This window comes from Delphinus delphis, chromosome 15 (genome assembly GCF_949987515.2).
Source record: "Delphinus delphis chromosome 15, mDelDel1.2, whole genome shotgun sequence".
Classification (NCBI taxonomy): Eukaryota; Metazoa; Chordata; class Mammalia; order Artiodactyla; family Delphinidae; genus Delphinus; species Delphinus delphis.
The window spans coordinates 67,902,013-67,922,947 of record NC_082697.1 but is presented as its reverse complement, the minus strand read 5'-3'; the positions used below and the strand labels follow the sequence as shown (position 1 = coordinate 67,922,947).

The 20,935-nt window shown below is 47.7% G+C and overlaps 1 protein-coding gene across 3 annotated transcripts in view; it reads right to left on the bottom strand.

Annotated features, from left to right (window-relative positions):
* Window positions 1-18,304, bottom strand: part of PRKCB (protein kinase C beta) — a 311,977-nt gene extending 293,673 nt beyond the window's left edge. For 2 of the 3 annotated variants that reach the window (XM_060031926.1, XM_060031922.1), the window contains exons 1-2: window positions 17,959-18,304; window positions 16,883-16,914 (exon numbers count right to left, since the gene is read on the bottom strand). In XM_060031926.1, the coding sequence (XP_059887909.1) occupies window positions 16,883-16,914; window positions 17,959-18,131 (205 nt within the window). In that variant the 5' untranslated portion in view covers window positions 18,132-18,304. The remainder of the gene's footprint in view (window positions 1-16,882; window positions 16,915-17,958) is intronic. The other variant, XM_060031925.1, reaches the window with a different exon arrangement.
* Between the last annotated feature and the right edge of the window lie 2,631 nt (window positions 18,305-20,935).

Genomic DNA, 20,935 nt, shown 5'->3' with positions numbered 1-20,935 from the left:
GGTGCTGCAGACTTTAAACGTGATCACGTGTGAAGCATTAAGCTCGGTGCCTCAAAAATGAGAACAGCTCTTCGGGGAAGTTCTATCATTTCATGGCCATGTCTGCTGTATGTGAACCCTTCCTTCCAAATGATACAAGGACTTCATGCTTTTCAGCCAGTCCTCCCAGCCCAGCAACTCATGCGCACCAAGAAATCAGCTGACTGCAGTCATATGACAACCAAAAAGCCCTCAGAGCGGAAGCCACTTTCTGAATTCCTTATTCAGGGCCATAGCTAAAAATCTACAGATGTGCTAACTCCCTCACTGAACAAAAACAATTTATTGAAAATATTTTCTCCCACTAGGGAATTTCCTCGTCCTGTCAAGTCTTGCCAGTTTCACCCACTGCTGTAGCAAGCACGCTTTCCCAGCTCTGAGGGATGAGCCAGACCACCATCAGGCACCGCAAACCTGCCTGACCGCTGTTCCCCCTCACTCTGCCAGGGGCCCTCCCCCCCAACCACCCCTGCACCAATGCTCTCTCCCACCCCGAGCACTTCACCTTAGTGACTGGGAACTCAGAATCTGACTCAGACAGTCCTGAATTCAATCTGGGCTCTGCAGTTCTCAGGAAAACTCTTTATCCTTACTAAGCCTGTTTCCTCACCTGTGAATGGGGATAATAATAACAGCAAATCTTAGCGGAGGATGAAGATTCAAAGGGATGAAGTTTGTGAAATCCCCAGCTCATTGCAAGCCCTCAAATATTAGCTGTCACTGTCATCACTGTCACAAGCACCATCTCAACATTCCTTTTACACAATCCTAAACTCAAATCTATGTTTGAATCCTAACTCTATGTAACCTTGGAAAAATTTCTTAACTCTTTGTGCCTCAGTTTTCTCAGCATAAAATGGGAATAATGACAGTAGCAACCTCATGGGGCTGTCACGAGGATTAAAAGAGTTAATACATGTAAAACATTTAGAATAGTGCCAGGCACATAGTAAGTACTAAATAAACGTCAGCTCGAGTCAGCGGCCTTTGAAAGCCTTATTTGAAGACGTCCACGAAATGGAAATTTCCCTGGCCTGTCTCCCCAGCGAAAAGAGACCGTGCTGGGGACACATACACTCAAGCAGGAACAGGTCTAGCCCAGATTTCATTTTTCTCTTGAACCTGACTTTTTTTGGTCCCATCTGGAGTGCCCCGGCCTTAGACCCCAAATCAGAGAAGGCCAAAAGGGAAACACAATGAGGCCAACTGTCATTTCAGCCCCCACCTATCGAGGACACCGGAGAATAGAAACACATCCTGAACCCCAGCCCTTGGAAGGCCCAGCTGGAAGCTGACCTCAGCAGACTGCCACCCAGGCTACACGGCCCACCTCCATGCCTGCACCTGAACACCTCCTCCTCCCTCCCTCTGTGCTGATTCTGTTCGTAAAACGCTTCTTTCTCAACCCACATGATCCCCCAGGAAAACCAGTTCTTTGTCTGCACAAGAGGGACAGCTCTCTGCCAGCACTTGACACAGCGCTGGAACACTGCACCCAAGTGACAGGCCAGGCCAGGCAGCTCCATTTGAACCAATAATTCCATTTTAAAAAACTCTTATCCCACACTTAGAATTCTATTTGGAAAAATAACTCTTATCAGTGATAATGTTTAAGGCTCAAAGATGATCATCAAAATAATCTTGGGATAGTGTGATGGGGTGAGAATAAAACATCTAATTATAAAGAATTCAAAACAATGCATTTATATCATCTCTAAAAATAAATAAAGCCTCAACAGTCCATGGACCTCAGAAGTCAACTTCATGAGCCTCCAGCACCTCTTGTCTATACTTTTCACAATGACTTTCAAACCGTGTTGACCATCACCCACGGTGAGAAACACATTTTACATCTGACCCAGTTCACACATGCCTGTATATGTACACATGAAATAGAAGTTTTAGGCAACAATACTTATGAGTGTCATGCCTTCTATTTTCAAGTTTATTTTTTCATGGTGTTCATGACCTACGAAACTGACTTCATGACCCTCAAATGAGCGATGATCCACAGTTTGAAAAACAATTTAAAGGAATTCAAGAAAACTCTCTCCAGAGCGGAGCTGCAAGGAGGTGTAAAGGTGAAGGTCAAGGCACCTCACGGAGTCCAGGCTTAGAAGAAAGAGGGAATCTCCTGTGACTCAGGAGAGCAAGGTAGAGGGAAAGGGGAGGTATGTGAATCCAGGTCTCCTCCCAGGTAGCTAAGTGACCTTGGGCGAGCCATTCCCGTGTCCTACTTGGATTAAGGCTCTCTGTAAATGGTATTTCAGTGCTGGAAGATACGGGCTATGAATCTACATAGCAACTAAATCAGTTCTGGGAAGAGGCCAAGGATGCAGGCCCACAGGGTTACTAAGAGTCAAGAAGACATAGTTTGGAATGTTCAACCTCTAAGAGAGAACCGGAAGCATGTTGTGGACCCCATAGAGCATCCCCTAGACCCTACTCACACCTGTAGGACCAGGACACCCCCTGCTGGGAGTGCTGAAGGCCGATGATCCCCAGACGCATCCTCCCTGGGACTCTTCCCTTAAAGAAGCTGCCTTGCCCAGGGTAATGCCAGCTCCCCAGAGCAGCCCACAGCCAGTGCCCACTTGCTGTGGGTCCCCACTGTTCCAGTTCTGAAGGGCCATCCCAGCTCCAGCCATGGATTGGCTTCGGCCTCTATTACAACTATTGCACTGCAGTTTAACTTCTCTCTTCCCTGCCTCCCTCCATCCCTTACAGGTGTCGTTCCCAAGAGCTCCTCCTCCCATAAGCCACCTGTTTGTAAACTTCATCTTTGAAGACAAAGCAGCAATGACATTGGCCAGAGTCACAGGAGGAGACTGAAGGAAAATGGTGCCTTTAAGACACTTCTCAAAGGTATTTTTGAGAATTGTTTTTCAGAACTAACATTTAACAAGCAATCCTATGTTCCTTGCATGCCAGGTCTCATTCAATCCACACGGCATCCTAGGAGGTGGGCTCTGTGCTGTCACCTGCATTTCACAGATGAGGAAACCAGAGATTAAAGAGGTTAAGAAAGGCACCCAAGCCCTCGAATGTGCAGCAATGGAGCTGAGGTCTGAACCCGTGCCCTCGACCTCATCCCACTCCACTGCAGCTCTGTGATCACACGTGCCACACTGGATGACACGGATTCACTCACATCTGTTTCTTTCTCAGATCTCTCCCTCCTCAAGGGCAGGGGCCTCATGTTATGAATCTTAAGCACTTAGTGTAGTGCCAAGTCCACAGCAGGACCCGGGTGGTAGTAATGACAATACTTGGTGGTGTATTCAGTAGTGATGGTGGTGTATTCGGTAGTGATGGTGGTGGTATTCGATAGTGATGGTGGTAGTAGTCAGTGTTTCATGTGCACTAAGCCTGGGCTGTGCCCTTTACGTAAAGCATTTGGCCCTTTCACTTCCCTATGACTTGAGTCCTGTTATTAGGTGTAAGCGGTGAGCGCTCACTCGGGACCTACCGCAGATTCAAGGTCAGTCCAGCAGATGCACACTGTACTGGAACTAAGCAGTCATGAGGGCCACGTTGAAACTGGTCTATTAGGTCCCCAAAAATGCCACATGGTATATGCAGCTTCTCCCATCAAGAGGAAGAGTCTCTTCCCCCCTCTCTTTCCTCCTTTATTTCTGGGATGGGCTTGTGTTTCCCTTTCACTCATAGAATATGGGAGCAATGACACTGTGCAAGTTCTGAGCTTAGAGTTCAAGAGGCTGGGCCCCTGCTTATGCACTGGGAATGCACCCACCACCACGTGACCAAGCTTGGGCCAGCCCACTGAAGATGAGAGACCACCTGGAGAAAGGCTCCAGGTGGCCCAGGTGTCCTAGCTGAGGCCCCAGACACGGGTGAGCCCAGCCACGAACAGCCAGTCCTTGCCTAGACCAGAAGGACCACGCAGCTGAGCCCAGCCCAAATGACTGACCCACAGAAACAGGAGCAAAATAAAATGGTGGTGATTTGAAGCCACTAAAGGTTTGAGGTGGTTTGTTAAACACCAGATAATTGTGTCCAGTCAAATTAGGTGTTCAGTCAAACATCCAAAAGTAGAACTACCGAAAGATTCTTCCGTAGGAGAGATGACAAATAAGCAAAAGACTTTCCCAAAAGAAGTAACCGGGTGAGCTTATTCCTGACTCAAATCAAAGCGTTTGTGATGTCCACTGACAACTAGAAGCAGCAAGAATTCTGAATGGCTGGAAAACTGGAAATTCTGACAAGAACCAGATTGTTCTACCAGCTAAAAGTAAGAAGAGTGTCTCTTTATTTCACTCTAAGCAACACAAATAGACTGTGTTCTCCCCCTAACATCCCCTCCTATGTTTGATAAGATAAAGAGGTCTAGAGTTTCACCTCTCAGGTTTAAAGAAGTCAAGCTAGAGGTAAAATTGGATACACCAGCTCCAAGGAAGTCAGAGGAAACCATGGCTTTGCGGACTAGAGTAGGGTTTGCTGTTCTCAACACTTACCTGTTTTCTTTTGCTCCCAAGCTGGTCAACACGCAGTTGACGCAGCCCTGCGCCCAAGCTCCGGCCACGAGAATGTGAGTAGAAGTGTTATGTGTCCCTTCCTGGCTGAAGTGGCTCTGAAATGAATGTGCTTTCTTGTGTTCCTTCTCCCCACCCACCTGCCCAGTGGAGAGTTACCTGGAGCCCTGGATGACTGGGCGGGAGGCTGCCTGACCAGCATCGCCTGCAGTGGTCTGTGCCGTGAGTGAGAAATAAATCCCTTCCTCTCAAGCCAGAGGTTTCAAGGCTTATCTGTTATAGTAGCTTTCATAGATTCTGACTAATACCTTAGCAGATAGAGAATGTTTTAAATGCAAGCCCTAAAAGCAGTTTACGAGCTCAAGTTTTCCTGGTATTAACAGAGCTACATCACTGGCTGGGAAAACTGTCAGAATGTCCTGGCTTCGTTGTTCTACAGTTTGCAACCGACGGGCAACACTGAAATGCGAAGCAGATGTCCCCCCAAAAAGGCAAACAGCACCATCCCTCAATGAGTGACTGCAGAAGGTGCTCGTCTCCTGTACAGACTTCACTTCTGTGTGCAAAACTGAAAAAGTCCCCACTAACATTTCTCAGATTCCCAGTGACTTAAAACTATGTACTTTTTTTTTTTTGGCCACACCGTGTGGCTTGTGGGATCTTAGTTCCGCGAGCACGGCTTGAACCTGGGGCCTCGGCAGTGAAAGCTCAGAGTCCTGACCGCTGGACCGCTAAGGAATTCCCAAAACTCTGTGCTTTTTAGCTCTTTCTGTTAAAGTGGGATATATGTTAACAGAAAAGTGGGTACATGTCTATAGCTCAATGGATGGTCACAATCTGAATCCACCATGTAACCAGCACCCAGATCAAGAAACAACATCGCCAGCGCCCTAGGAGCCCCTCTCAGTCCCCACCAGTCCCCCTGTGGGTAATCACCGTCCTAACTGCTATCGCCTATGATTACTTTCACCTGTCCCTGAACTTTAGCGCATGGAATCATACAGAACGTACTGGCATTTTAGCTCACAGGTTGTGAGAGTCATCTATGCTGTGTATAGCTGGAGTCTGTCCATTTTCGTTGCTGTATAGTATTCCATTATGTACCCACTATTCTACTCAGATGGCCATTTCAGTAGCCTCCAGTTTATATTACGTCAAAGGTAATTATCCTCACTCCAGTCCACCAGGGTCCCAAAGAAGGGACTTCAGTGGAGAAACTCTTTATCTTCACCGTGAAACATGGCCAAAGCCTGAGGCTGTGCCCAAAGTTAAGGCTGCAGCATTCGCGTACTTCTGAAAATCACTTCTCAACAGGCTTTAATGAGGGCAATTTTTTTTTTTGGTTCAAACAAAAATGACCAGAGCTTGTAAACTAGCAAGTGATAACACTCTTTATAAAAATCACAGATCAAGCTATACCAAAACTAGCACCAAAAGCCAAATCCAATGACTCCCTCAATGGAGTTATCCTCCCCCATACCATTCACTCATTTAAAAAGTATCTACGAGCACATACCGTGTGCCAGGTAGGGAGCCAGGTACTCCAGAAACAACAGGAAATGAGACAGATGTGGTCCCTACGCTCACAAAACTTACATTCTTGTGGGCAAGACAAACACCAAACACTCAAATAAATATACAATTAGGAAATGTAAAAGTGACAAGGGGTTATGAGACTACAAGGGGGAACGTGATTTGGAAGATCAGGGAAGGCTTCTCTGAAAAAGTGACATTTGAGCTAACTTCTGAAGGAGAAGTAGGAGGCGAGTGGGGGAAGAGGAAAGGGAAGAGCGATTCAAGCTGAAGACAGAGCAGGTGCAAAAGCCCTATGCTGGGCAGGGCTGTGTCCTACTGAGAAAGACCACCAGTTGGGTCTTCAGCCAGAAAGTGAAATGCAAGTGGAAGCGTGGTACAAGGGGAGGATTGTGAGGGCCCAGATCAGGCAACCTTGTAACTGGTGTTAAGGATTCTGGACTTAACCCTGGGAAAAAGAGAGCCAGCCACCAAAACATAGACCTCTAACCAAAATAGAAAACGGTCCCTCACCACCCTATATGCCAATCCTGCATCCCTAAGTGTACTGGTGGCCCAGATAGACTTATTAATGCCCTCAACCATACATTTTGCCACACACACAAAAAAATCCAGATAACTATCAAAATTCTCAGTTGCCACTTTGCCTAAACTGTAAAGAATGATCCCCCCCGCCTTTAGGGAGAGAAGGTCTTCAAAATAGGGCTATTCCATAAAACTCCATCACAACAAGAGACAGTCCTGCAGAGCTCACCCTCTACCTTCACCCACATTATTAGCTAGCTTCTTCAACCCAAAAGAGCACATGAACATCCCACACAGAGGCTGAGGGGACCCCCAAATTTTAAAGGTGAGCTGGTCAGAAATCTATTTGAAGTTGAAAGGCCATCAACACGTTTCCAAAATGAGGCAGCAGGTGGGGCAATCACAGATTTCAATTCAGCTTCTGAGGTTTCCCACAAAATTAAAGCATCAAAACCCAGGAAACTGAAGCACAGAAAGCACCGCGCTCACCCACGTTCAAATCACGTCTCTGACGGCAGCTGAGCCCTCCTCCCTCAGATCCATTGTCAGTTTCCCTGCGTGCTCTTGGCCACGGCATGTAAGCACATTCATTCTTGCATCATGTCCTTGACTCGGGAGCATTCATCCTGCCTCCCAAGACTATAAACTCAGTAAGGACAAGACAGTGCCCAGCCCTAGAAATCATGGAAACGGCCCTGTTTATCAAGTACTCACTGTATGTCAGGCAAGGTGCTCAGGAAACACCTGCCGTGTGCCCTGTAAACTAGGTTCTGTCACTGCCTTTGTCCTCTGGAAGAACCCCAAGTTCAAAGAGTTTAAGTAACATGTTCGAGGTCCCATAGCAAGAAGCCAAGACTTATACCCATGCCTTTCTGTCTCCAAAGCACAAATTCGTCACCACCGGTGCAGCATGTGCTCAATAAACACGAGCTGGGTGCATGATAGCAGGAGAGAAGGAGAAAAGGAGTGGGAGGATTCCTTCTAGAGAAAAAAATCGCTTCTGTGGCCCTCTACGATGAAGGATGCAGTGAAGAGCAATATCCCTATTGTCAGAACCATAAAAATAACCCAGTAACCATCTCCCAAAATAGGACAATCAACAGTATGACTGACACAAAAGTCCAAACGTCTCTTTAGGATGTGAAAAATGGCAGCAGCCCCTAGATGCTCTGGGAACGCTCCCCCGCTGCTTCTAAGTGGTCACTTCCGCTCCTCTTACCTGACTTCCAACCCTACCAGCCTGGAATTTCAGGATCTGAGTCACGGCAATTATGGCTTCAGAATGCATCTCATGCTCTTTTTCAAACATTTGGCCATTTCACTCACCCACACACATCCCGCGCGACAGCAGTGACAACAGCCACTTCCTAGTCACTACGCTGCCTTCACGAGGTCCAGACCCCCAACAGGACGTTCCCCTCCCACCAGCTCATCCCTCACACACCCTCCTTCCTGTTCCCCGCATGAGCCCCTTTCTCTCCTCCCGGGCTCCACTTGTGCTGTCCTCTGCCTGAAACACCCTCCCCGGCCCCCGCCCCCATGTCAATCTTGGAACTCCTACTCCTGCTGGAAGATTGTTCCCAAATGTCAGCTCCTCTGTGGAATCTTCCCCACCCCTCCTAGGAGTAAGGATGTCATTCAAAGCTTTTTCACACCCTCGGTGTAACACTTCTCATTTATGTACCAGAAGTAATTGGCCATGTGCTGTTCTCCCCTCAAAAGACGAGGGAGATTTTCAAGGGCAAGCATGGTGTCTTATGCCTCTCCAAAGCCCATATTGGAACCTGACATTATACAATATATTTCTTCTAAGTTACTTGTTAATTGCTATTCTTCCACTAAAATGTATTAATTGCTATTCTTCTACCAAACGTCTCTGAGGGCAGGGATTCTGTCTTGTTCACCGCTCTAGTTCCAGTGCTTAGAACAGTACCTGATACGTGGTAGGCACTCAGTAAATATTTACTGAATGAATGGACAGATGGACAGATGGCTAGATGGATGTGGAAATGGATGGATGGATGGATGGATGGATGAATAGATGGATGATGGATGGAAAAACAACTGGGTGGATAGAGGAATGGATTGGTGGGTGAGTGGGAAGATGGATGGATAGATGGATGGGTGGATAAAGGCAGAATCATGTTTCACCAGCCCAGGGTCACAAAGCCATGGAGAAACAAAGCCAGGATAGGAAATCAGGTCTGTTTGATATTTGAACCTTCATTCTCAAGCCCCATTTTTACTGCCTATCTAGAAGCCCAAAGTCTGGTCACTGGCCAGTGGCAAGGTAAAGGAAGAGTCTAGAATTCACCCCAGGAACATGGTTATTGTTGAGCAAAGTTAATTTCCATTTACTTAGCAAATGCCAAGACTCAATAAGGGGGATCAGAACCCTCCTAGTCTGGGTCTGAGTTCCCCTTCTGACCGGGTAGGGCAAATTTCTGCATGTGGGCTGAGGGAAAAAGAGACCTCCAAGAGATACAAATAACCAGGCCAAGGACAATGAAAAGGTAACAACAACAGCAACGATAACAACGGTAATATTAAAAGACTGACACTCGTGAATAAAGGCTACCGTCTCTTCCAGAGCCTGCAGTTGCTGTGCTTTTCAACCCTCTGCAACACAGAGCTTCCTTCCAACACCAAACATTTCCAGGGAAGACACTGAACTCCCCTTCCCTACTCACAAGGAGGAAACGCCAGTAAGAAACCAGGCCCAGAGGTAGAAGAGCATGAGCTCAACAGTTAGGTAAAAGTGGGTTACTGGTAGAAACGAACACATCTTTATGTTCCCATAATTCCCTGTAGTCCCTTTATAATCAAAACAATAAAGAACATTTACGAAGTACCCAGATTTGCATTAGAGAGACTGAGACTTTCTCCTTGAAGGAATCAGAAAAATGGAAAGAGAATTGACAAAGGATCTTTTTCTACGTGTGAGTCAATGCTGCTCACTGTGAAACTACTTAAAAATTATCTTCCAAATAAAAGAAGACACACTGCCTAAACCAATGGAATGAATGGTTGTAGAAAATCAGACATGGACCCAGGATGAGGAAGGTATTCAGGAGAAAATGCAAGTAATCCTGTGCCCCTGTAAACTGGCTTTCAGCTCACAAATGCCTTTCCCTGATGGATTTTGCTCTCTCTCTTTTTTTAATTGAAGTAGAGTTGATTTATAATGTTGTGTTAGTTTCTGGCGTACAGCAGAGTGACTCAGTTATACACTTTAATATCTTGTAATAAACTATAATGGAAAAGAATCTGTGTGTGTATACACATATATAACTGCTCTCTCTTTTTATTTATTCTCAATCTATTGCCTCAGGCTTGCCCCTCCACCTCTGAAATGATCTGATTTTTCTCCTGTAGAGCAGCCACCTCGAACTGCAACCCCTGAACAAAAAGGAAGTCAGCTCATTACGAGTTATTAGCTAAGAGGAGATGACGTTCTCTGTCTGTCAAACTGAGAAAGAAGCCATCTTAACGTAACTGTCTAATTCTACTAAATATTCATCTTACTTGCAACCATGGCACGAATAAAGATTCAGGGCTTCTCCACAGAATGTCACAGAGATAAGACCTCCTGCGCATCTTTATCCAGGTTATAAGCAGCTTCACAATGCAGATTTTTAGCTCTGGCTCCTTGACAACTCAGACTTTCTCCAATTACCTCAAAGAATAAGAAGTTGTCTGTTTTTTGTTTTTTGTTTTTGTTTCTGTGCGGCATGTGGGATCTTAGTTCCCTGACCAGGGGTCGAACCCGAGCCCCCTGCATTGGAAGCGCAGAGTCTTCACCACTGGACTGGCAGGGAAGTCCCTGGTTTTTGTTTTTAATTCCCAGGCCAAAGAATTCCCTGACTCCACCCCAACCCTTACATAGGCTAGCATCCCCTACACATTCCCATAGCACCCTGTACATTTCCTTCTAAGTACTTAACAAGAGTGAAATTAAATATCGGTGCAATGCTTTGTAGCCTGTCTCATCTCCCCCATTACACTGTAAGCTCCGCGACAATAAGGATCCTCTCAATCTCATTCACCCTTGTATTCCTGCCGTCTAACATCACTCCTGACACAGAGAGCTTAATGAGTGAATATTCTTTGGAAGGACGGATGGATGGATGGACGAATGGAGGTATGTGGTAAATATACAAATTTCCTACCAGATTGTCAAGGAGCCATCACACCTCCAAATACCACATGTAAACATTGTGATTTTTATATACTCTATAAAAAAGCTATCACACAATTTCAATGGAGAGATAGGATGAGTGAAGTCAAAGAATCCTTGAGATTAGATCAAATGCCAAGAATGAGGGACCAAGCTTTTGAACACATCAGCCAGAGATGATGAACTGTTCAGCTGATCCCCCTCCCCACCCAAGAATTAACTGGACTGCAAAGACAAAAGACCAGAGGATTAAACATTGTACTTAATAATTGAACGACCTGTAGCTGAAAAGCATCAAAAGGAGATGCATAATCTCAAAATTGTGACGTACTGATCTATTTGCGTGTGTGTGCACGTGTGTGTGTACGTGTGTGCATGTGTGGAGAAAGAAAGAGACAGACAGAGGAAAGAGGACCCCAACAGCAAGAACGTGTACAATTTATTTTCAAACCTTTGGTTTACCTTTTGACCAGTTAACTTCTCTATATCTTTTTCTTTATTGACCCAGATACACTATAAACATGCTATATCTGGTTCTGGGCAGTACCTGAAGTATCACTGGTACTCAGAAATAATATCTTTTTTAATGAGTTTCTAATAACTGGTATATCATATCAACTAGATTTTCAAAGGTCATATTTTCCATATTTACTTGGAAAGGCATTCTGTTGCCCAGTGACAAAGCTTCAAGCTTTCTCTGAGTGTTCTACAGCTCAAAAGGAATTGGCTGCTGCCTCTTCAACAAATCAACCCTCCTTCTTGCTAAGACCCAGCATTAACCTATCCTTCAAATTTTTTATTTCATTTGGGACTTTGAGCCCCAAATCCCACTTCAGGTGGAAAAAATTAAAAAGTCAAACCAACAAACACAAATTCAAAAAGCCTCTGCCTTTTATCCACATGGAACCCCCAGGACACATTAAGAAGAGCCAAGAGATAAGTGGAGCCTCACTCACAGGCCTCTGGGATCTGCTTCCGAGAAGGGAGGGAAGTGGAAGAATAGAGGCTTGACTGCACACAAAAAAGGCCCTATTTATGATTCTACTGAGAAAGTTCAACCTGAAATTCAGGATATCATAGTTCCTAGGGAAAAATATGCCAAAAATAAAATGAACCTTCGATTCATCTTTGACTACTGTTTTTAAAAAGTACATATTCTAATCTCAAAGTGTTAACTGAAGACTAAAATAAACTTGTATCCTGTAAAGTCATGTTGATGAAACTAGCAATGGTTGTATTCATGCAATACTTTGGGGATTTTTAAGAATAATGTCTATTGGGCTTCCCTGGTGGCGCAGTGGTTGAGAGTCCGCCTGCCGATGCAGGAGACACGGGTTCGTGCCCCGGTCCGGGAAGATCCCACGTGCCGCGGAGCGGCTGGGCTCGTGAGCCATGGCCGCTGAGCCTGCGCGTCCGGAGCCTGTGCTCCGCAACGGGAGATGCCACAACAGTGAGAAGCCCGCGTACCGCAAAAAAAAAAAAAAAAAAGAATAATGTCTATTAGAAGGCTTAAGAAAGCACAGGGAACTATATTCAATATCCTGGGATAAACCATAATGGAAAAGAATGTGTAAAACAAGAATGTCTCTACGTGTGTAACTGAGTCACTTTGCTGTACAGCAGAGATTGGCACAGCATTGTCAATCAACTCTACTTCAATTAAAAAAATAAAATTTAAAAAAAGAAGGCTTAAAAACTTGTTTTCTAATCTATACAAGAAAGGAAAGAGCTGGTTTACTCATCATAGTCATCAATGCTAGGTCTACATAGTCAGAAAATTAGTGCACTGGGGTTCTTCTAGAGGGTCCATGGCAAGTTTAGATTTTTCTCACAAGAAGGGTGAAAAAAGACAATCTAAACAAGCTGGCTATCTGGGGCTAGACTCACTGGTGTCACCTGAAGTCTATGAAGAAACATACCAAAGAAGAAACCCATCTAAATACACGAAAGAGACATAGTCATTTAATGAGTTCCCAAATTAACTCTCTTCCTCTTTTGACACAGTTTCCTACAGCTAATCAAGTAATAATGATCATCTCACTTAGAGTTATCGATAGTGGATATTTCTCTTGTACCACCTCATTACTACTCACCACAACCCTATGAGGTAGGTACTATTAGCCCATTTCACAGATGAGAAGACCGAGGCCACTACAAATGGATGACTTGCCCAAGTTCACACAGTAAGTAGGTGGCAGAGCACAGATTCAAACGCAGTTCTGACTCCAATCCCATGCTAGGAATTCTGAATCCCTATATTTTATTGCCTCCCTATTTCTAATTAAGTGACTTCCTTAAAAAATTTTTTTTTCTCTCTGCCCAACTGTAGAAGTTTCTTTGGGCAAGAGCCTAATTCCACCCAAAGCCTTGTCTTAATTACAATGACAGCACAAATGTTGGTCCGTGGCTCCTCTAAAGAATGCCACAGGGCTTCCCTGGTGGCGCAGTGGTTGAGAGTCCGCCTGCCGATGCAGAGGACACACGTTCGTGTCCCGGTCTGGGAAAGATCCCACATGCCATGGAGTGGCTGGGCCCGTGAGCCGTGGCCGCTGAGCCTGCGCGTCCAGAGCCTGTGCTCCACAACAGGAGAGGCCACAGCAGTGAGAGGCCCGCGTGCCGCAAAAAAAAAAAAAAAAAAAGAATACCACAGAGAGAAGTCTGCCTTGCTTATCTGAGCAGTCCTATTTCTAATCCAGAATTTAGGGGGTTTCATAATAGAGATTCTCAGCTCCAGTCCCCTGTCACCAGAGACATTCTTAAACTACCTCACAGAGAATGGTTTTATAGAAAATACAGAGTGGAAACAAAAAGGGAGAAATTATGTAGCAGTCAATCTAGAGTTCTATACAAAAGCAAGAAAGTCTATTCTTAAACTCCCCTGAGCACACAGAAATCCACAATCTCCCATGGCTTACGGGCTTCCCATCCTTCCTCTCTCAAGCCATCTCAGCACCGCCAATTTCCATGGCAGCACCATGGAGCGCGGGGCTCAGTGGTTTCTTTGCCTTATGATCATCCTACACAACTCCTACCCAAGAAAGGCAGGGACTAGATCCTCTTTCCACTTCTACTTTTTTTTTTTTTTTTTTTTTTTTGTGGTACGCGGGCCTCTCACTGCCGTGGCCTCTCCCGTTGCGGAGCACAGGCTCCGGACACACAGGCTCAGCGGCCATGGCTCACAGGCCCAGCAGCTCCACGGCACGTGGGATCCTCCCGGACCGGGGCACGAACCCGTGTCCCCTGCATCAGCAAGCGGACTCTCAACCACTGCACCACCAGGGAAGCCCTCCACTTCTACTTTTGAAATGGAAAACCTCCCACCATAGCTTTTATCTGGGAACATGGCTACCTGAAATTAACCTTATATTTCCCGCATACTCCTTTGCAGCAAGGTGTGGGTATGTGATTAAGTTCTAGCTAATAGCATATAGGCAGAAGTATCAGAGGCAACTTCCAGGACAGTGAGCATGTGTCCTTCACCTTTCTGTACCTTTCCTCCTCCTGCTGGCTGAAATAAGGCTGTGATGACTGGGGAGTCCAGCATCCTTCTTGGACTCTGAAATAATTTTCACTCCTGGGATAGTAGAGCAGAAAACTGAAAGGAACATAGCACCTTGGGCTCTGAACTTCTGACTTTGGTGAGAGAATAAAACCGTATGTATTTTCTATAACATACTGATCCCATTTTAATTAGATTCACTTTAAGAGGAAAAATGTGGTACAAAAATGCTCAGATAAGGAACTCCTCTCTGATTTCAAAACTAGTCCCAGGTATCTCTGAGCACATCTGAGGATAATCTGTCACCTTCCGGGATATCCCTAAGCATGAGATCCTAAGCATCTCAATTTCAAGGGCTGTCAATTTGCCCCTTCCCCTCTCTTGCTCCTTCCCACTCCAGCCCAAATGGAATTTACTACCAAAGCAGTGACACAGGGCGACCAGACGTTCACAGCTGGATTTAGACTCTCACCTGGCAGCCAGTTCCGTAGCAAAGCAACCCTGCAGAGCCAGTCTCCTCTCACACTAGCTGCCCCACCACTGGGTTACTTTGGAGACAATCATAGGAGCTGATACTTTCTGAGTGCTTAGTCTGTGCTGAACTCTGTGCAAGCACCTTATATACTTGGAGCCGCTCAGCAATTTTTTAAGGTAGGTATTGTTACATGGACCCATTTTATACACAAGGAGCCTGAGGTACAGAGAGGCTAAGTAAAATGGCTGGGAAGTCTCAAGCCAAGATTCAAACTCACAGTGGTAGCCTGATAGCCTGTGCACATGTTCACTACCCTACACTGCCTCTCAGGAAGAGGAGAAAAAGAAAGGCAATAAAAAAAAAAAAATTTAAACATGCCTACCTCTAAAGCTGCCATATTTCATTAGAAACTTTAAGTCTGCTTTACTCACTGCACCAGAAAATGCCTACCATTTTCCTGGCTTTGAAAAAACAGATCTGCTGTTTCAGATGTGTCATTACCTGCACACTGAGAAGTTAACTTTCCCAACCGTTAATAACTGCAGAGCAGATGGGACAGGAAAGCAGCAATAAAAATGTTCAAAAATCACCCCTGACCTCAGCAAGAGACAAAGACAGAAACCGATTCATGGAAGTGAGAGGTAACCTCAAAGACCTTCTACGTGTCCCCACACTAAGGCACCCCTGGCATTCTGCTTAAGGGGTCAAAGTTCTAGAAAACAATCCAACCGTGTGCACCAAGGCTGAAATGATTGCCATTTAAAGGAACGTGGGAAGTCCTCTGGTGCAGTGCGTGAAATTGGGGCTCCAAACCTTGGTAAAAGAGGGCAGGGGTTGGGGGTCTACGAGGCTCACTGGCTGAGCGGGCTCTGCCCAGATCTCAGGTGAGAGGTCATATAAGTCTCCGAAGAAACCAGTGCCACACTGCCAGCACTCTACATAACTGACAATGCCACTCACTCTCATCAGGGATCACTTTACTTTTCTCTGGAGGGTGGAGGTGCTACCACAGAACTGTCAGTCAGTGCTAAGTCACATCTCAGACTCTTTAACATTCAAATGTTTTCTTCCCCTGATCTAAACCCAGATGGCCAGGGCAATCAACTTGCCCCTAAGACACTCCCCAGAAATGTGATATTTCTCACCAAACTCAACCACGTGGACCTGGTCTAAAATGGGGGAAAGGGGGGACCTTCCAGACCAGAGGTTGCAAACTCAAATGCCTTACAGGGGCCAAAAATGGGTGAAGCAGGCCTGGTTGGGATCGACTGAGACAAAATGGTGCAGCATGTGCACCCTGTCCACAAAAACTGCTGCTCTCAGCTCCAAATGATGGTTCTAAAAAGAAAGTGGGACCAATGCTCAGCAAACTTGAAGCTGCAAAGTCAGATACTTCGTGAAATCTCCCAGTTCTAAAATGTTGGCATCAAATTCAAAACATGTTTGACACCCTAAGGGCTAAACAAAACTACAGATGATTTGGCATCTGGAGAGCAAATCTGCAACCAGAGACGGCCGAGTCACCACTAGGTTGGGCATCCCTGGCTAGGGTCAAGGATCTCAAACCCGATGCAAAGACCCAGGTAACCAGTCACTTGGAGTCCTTCCTGTATCTAGCCAGAAGAGAGAAAGGGCAATTTAAACCAGGATCTGAGAAGCACCCCAACTGGAACCACTTCTTTCAGAGAGGCAGGAGGCCCAGGGGACAACCACAGTCACCTTCCTAGGGGATACACCATCTGCAGAGGCAGGGGCCACCTGTAGAGACCTCTATGAGGCAGGGGAAGTGGAAGGACACATGAACAGGAATTGAGGGGGGGAGGGTATCTCAAGAAGAAGTGGCCAGGCAGGATAGGTTCAAGAGAACCTATTTTGACTCTTCTGGTGCCGGTTAGGGAGAAAGGATGGATGTACTTCCTTGGCCAGCTGAGCCTCCCAGCTCCACTGGTCCTTCCTGGATGGAGCATCTCTGCCCCATGTACACACACGACTTTTAAAGACCTTTCTATGGTGAACTCCTAGTTTGGGAGGTCACTCTGACAAATGTAATTCCTTCACTCTCTGCCTATCTCAGTCACTTCCAGAAAGTCTTTTTCACCTTCTCCTCCGGCAAACAGCATCCTTAGAACCCCACAGCCTACCTTGGCACTGGAATCCTTGCTTCCCGAAGCCCCTGCAAAAGCAGAAGGAGACATGTCAGGCAGCCCGAGGGGCCCAGCCACCAGTTAGTTCCCCCCAGAGTCACCCCACTTCCCCCTGCTCCCCTAGCCCAGGTGCAACCTCCCAGCCACAGGCGGGTGCCCAAGAGTCTTCCGCCTCTGGGGGGGAGGGGGTAGGTGGGAGCTCAGCGGTAACCTCCACCTCCCCTCAAAAGGCAGAAGAGAGGAGGCTGCGACCACCAGGTGGCGGGGTGGGGGGAGCGTTTCCGTCTTGGTGGAAGGTGGCGGACAGGCGGGAGTTCTGCCCACAGAGATGCCCGAGTGCCCTCGGGGAAAGAGAAAAAGACGCATTGAGTGGGAGGATGGGAGAGCCCCCGCGGCGATGGCATTCCCTGGGGGACTGGAAGGGAGAGAGGACTCCCCATGCCTAGAGGGACCGGGGAGCGGAGAGTCCCCGCAGTGATGTGAAGGGGGGAAACTGAAGAGTGGAAAGGGGAACCCAGGCCCTTAGGGAGAAGCAAGAGATAACACGGGGCGCTGCCCCCGGAGACACTGAGGAGGAGGAAAGAATGCCCCATGCCCGCAGGGAGACAGAGAAAGGACACCCAGGGCGCTGCCCCCAGAAAGGAGGGAAGGGGTGAGGGTGCCTCGAGCCCGGAAGGAGACAGAGAGATAGGGAACCCCGCACGAGAGGGCACTCGAGGCGCTGCCCTCCCGGGGAGGGACAGCCGAGCCCTGAGCCCTGTGGAGAAGCGACCCCTTCTCCCCTTCCGAAGCGGAGCGGACCCCTAGGCGCTCCGAGGCAGCTGGGAGGAAGAGAGGGCACGAGGCACCGCGCGATCGGCTGTCTGGGACCCCGGGGAGCGGGAAGCCGCAGGACTGCCCACGGGGGAGTCCGGGACAGAAGGGTCCGGAGCGGGAGCCCGGGATCTGGGGCCGCGGCGGGGCTTAACCTCCCTCGGAGGCGCGGGGGGCGCGGAGGACGCGAAGAGGGGGTCCCCGCGCGCGGCGCTACCCTCGGAGCCCCGGGAAGGTGCCCTGAGCCGGCGCGTTCTCACCAGATGAAGTCGGTGCAGTGGCTGCAGAAGGTGGGCTGCTTGAAGAAGCGGGCTGTGAATTTGTGGTTCTTCACCTCGTGCACGTTCTTCTGCCGGAGGGCGCCTTTGCGGGCGAAGCGCACCGTGCTCTCCTCGCCCTCGCTCGGCGGCGGCCCCGCAGCCGGGTCAGCCATCTTGCGCGCGGGTAGCGGGAGCCCGAGAGGTGCCGGCCAGGGGCCGCGGTAGCGCGGGCTGCGGGCCCGGGAGGCGCGGGAGAAGGCGGCCGCTCTGCCGCCCGGGGCCGCGGACGCTTCCCCTGCGCCGGCTCTGGCGGCCGCGGCGCGCGGAGCTGGGGCTGTCACTCGCCCAGCTGCAGCCACTCGACCAGCTGCGCTTGGCACCGCTGGCCCCAGCTGCGGGGGAGGGAGGCGGAGCCGCGGGCAGACCCCGCCTCCCTCATTTGCATCGCCCCCAGGCTCCGCCCAGAGCCGCCAGCTGCTTTACATACCGGCACCCCGAGGCTGCCGGCCTCCCAGAGAAGCGTTCTCAGCCGCAGCGCTGCGACGCGGGGACCGCAGCCAGGGACCGCCAGACCTGAGCCTCGCCCGCTACCTCGTCCTCGGCCTGGGTTGCATGAAGGCGATGAGCACCTTAGGTGCGCCCCGGGGGAAACGAGAACGGGGGCTGAGGCCTGCGGGGGTAGAGGGTGGAAAGGGTGGGTGCGACGGTTTCCACCCAGGCCTCTGCAGAGACTGGTGCCCATCCACCCCGTATCCGTGCCATTTGTCATTCTGCACGCGTCTCCTGGAGGGATGGGCTACCGCTGTCACTCATTCGGAAAGGCCTGTGGCTCCACACACTTACACACACATACGCACACACTACTGCAGAGGGAGGGGAGGGGCAATCCTTACTTTATATACACACATCTAACTCCACCACAAAGACAATTCTTGGCTTTGCTTGCCTGACCATTTAGAAGAAAACTCCCTACCTTCGTCCATCCCCTCCACAAAGAGACTCAGTTTCCTCAGCTGTGATATGGGGTCATTAAAGCGCGTGGGGAGAAATTTAAGAGGCCAGTATTTCCTCAACTTTCATTCATTCTTGACCCATCTTCACAAATGCTGGTAATATTTGTGCAACATCTAGAAAAAAATCTCTATCTGGTTTCCGAGTTCAAATAGCAAGATGTAACCTTACTGTGAAAATCTCTCCAGATGCTGCCACTTGCCCAAAACACCAGCATCTGAGGCCTTCTTTTGTTTGTTAAGGGAGATTTACAAATTTTAGAGAGATGTTAAAGACATTAACATCCAACTGGGACTCTCTCCTGAATCTGAAGGATGGAAAGGTAACCGAAAGAGTAATAATTGTCTACGTAAACAATGCTGTGATTTAGTGTCCCGTCCACACACTGCATCTAAACGTCCCCCCACCATGCCCCACACTCTGGGAACACATTGCTGCATTAGACTATGAACTCCTGCACTAGACCTAGGCTCTGAGAGCAGGCTCTGCTCACCATTGTGTCACCTTGCGCCTTGCTCTGTACCTGACACCTTCTCAGAGCTCAATAAATATTGGTTGAATAAGTGAGTAATTGTGTGAACAAGTGAATGAATGAAAACTTAAAGGACGTTACCCCCTACCCCCAACCCGTGTCCAGTAGGTGTTCAATAATAATAAACATCAGGTGCTATGTGGGTGTCACAGGTACTTGCAGTGTCTTATTTAGACCTCCCAACAACCTGTGTAGGTCTAGTAACTTTCATGATGGATAAAGACAAGGAAGCTCAGAGTGTTTAAGATAGACCCCCGAAGTCACATTGTTGTTGAGTGGTGGTTAAACCTGCCTAAGTACAAAGCATACTGGTGACAAAAGGGTGAAGGAAGACAGGATGGAATTGAACCAGCTACACTGAACTTCTGCCTAATGAAGCTCAGGTCCTACTAGGATGATTTTACCTGGAAGCTGCTGAGTCTAAGTCGTTATTAAGTGGCATGTGGAGAGCAATGGCTGTCATAATAGAATGTCCTTTTCCTACGTAGTAACTCAAAGGAAACAAGGAAAAAATAGCATTCACTTTTAAGGTTGACTTGTTTGGGAAACTGGACGTGCCTGTCTATTATTAGTCCTTTAAGAGGCCCCATCATCTCCCAGGGAAGCTTGTGAAAACATCCCAGGAGACATTGCTGCTGAAGTAGATTTTCTTTGAACTGATGAGCTGGAAGCTTGAAGCCCACATCCTGCCTTTTGAACCAAGAGCTCTGGATGACTTTGGTCTGTAACAACAAACAGTACCTCATGGGGCCTGGGCCTAAAGATGCAAGGGCTGGTAGATCCTGAAGAACCACTCAATTCCTGGAGGGGCTGCACCATCTGAATATGAGGAACACAGTTCCCATTGGACCCAGATTCTATAGGGCAGGGGTCTCAAACTTGTGGCCCTTGGACACATTCTTTTAGCCAGCCCAGTGAACATTTATTTTTTGGTTCACCTTGGTAGAATTTCACCTAAATATCCAGATTCTGACTTCTCTAGGAAAAAAAAGTTATGATTACATGGAGCCTGCATTCCTCTACTTCCTCATTCATTTGTTTACTCATTCAGGATTGAATTTCTTGAGCACCTGTTACGTGCTGTTCCACACACTGTTAAATAAAACAGACAAAAGTCCCTGCCTTCATAGAACTAATGGGGAAGATGGACACTAACCTAATAAACTAACAAATCTATACTAGGTGGCATGGAGATTCATGCTGTAAAGAAACACAAAGCATAGTAAAGGAATGAAGAGTGACAGCCACCAGGGAAATCCTTTATGAAAAGCAAAGACCTGAATGAAGTGAGAGGATGAGCCATTGGGCTATCAGGGTAGAGAGAGTTCCAGAAAGAGAAAGGAGCAAATGCAGAGGACCTGGAGAAGTAGTGTGCTTAGCGTGTTGCAGAAGCAGCAAGGAGGTCTCTGTGGTTGGAGTGGAGGGAACAGGTAC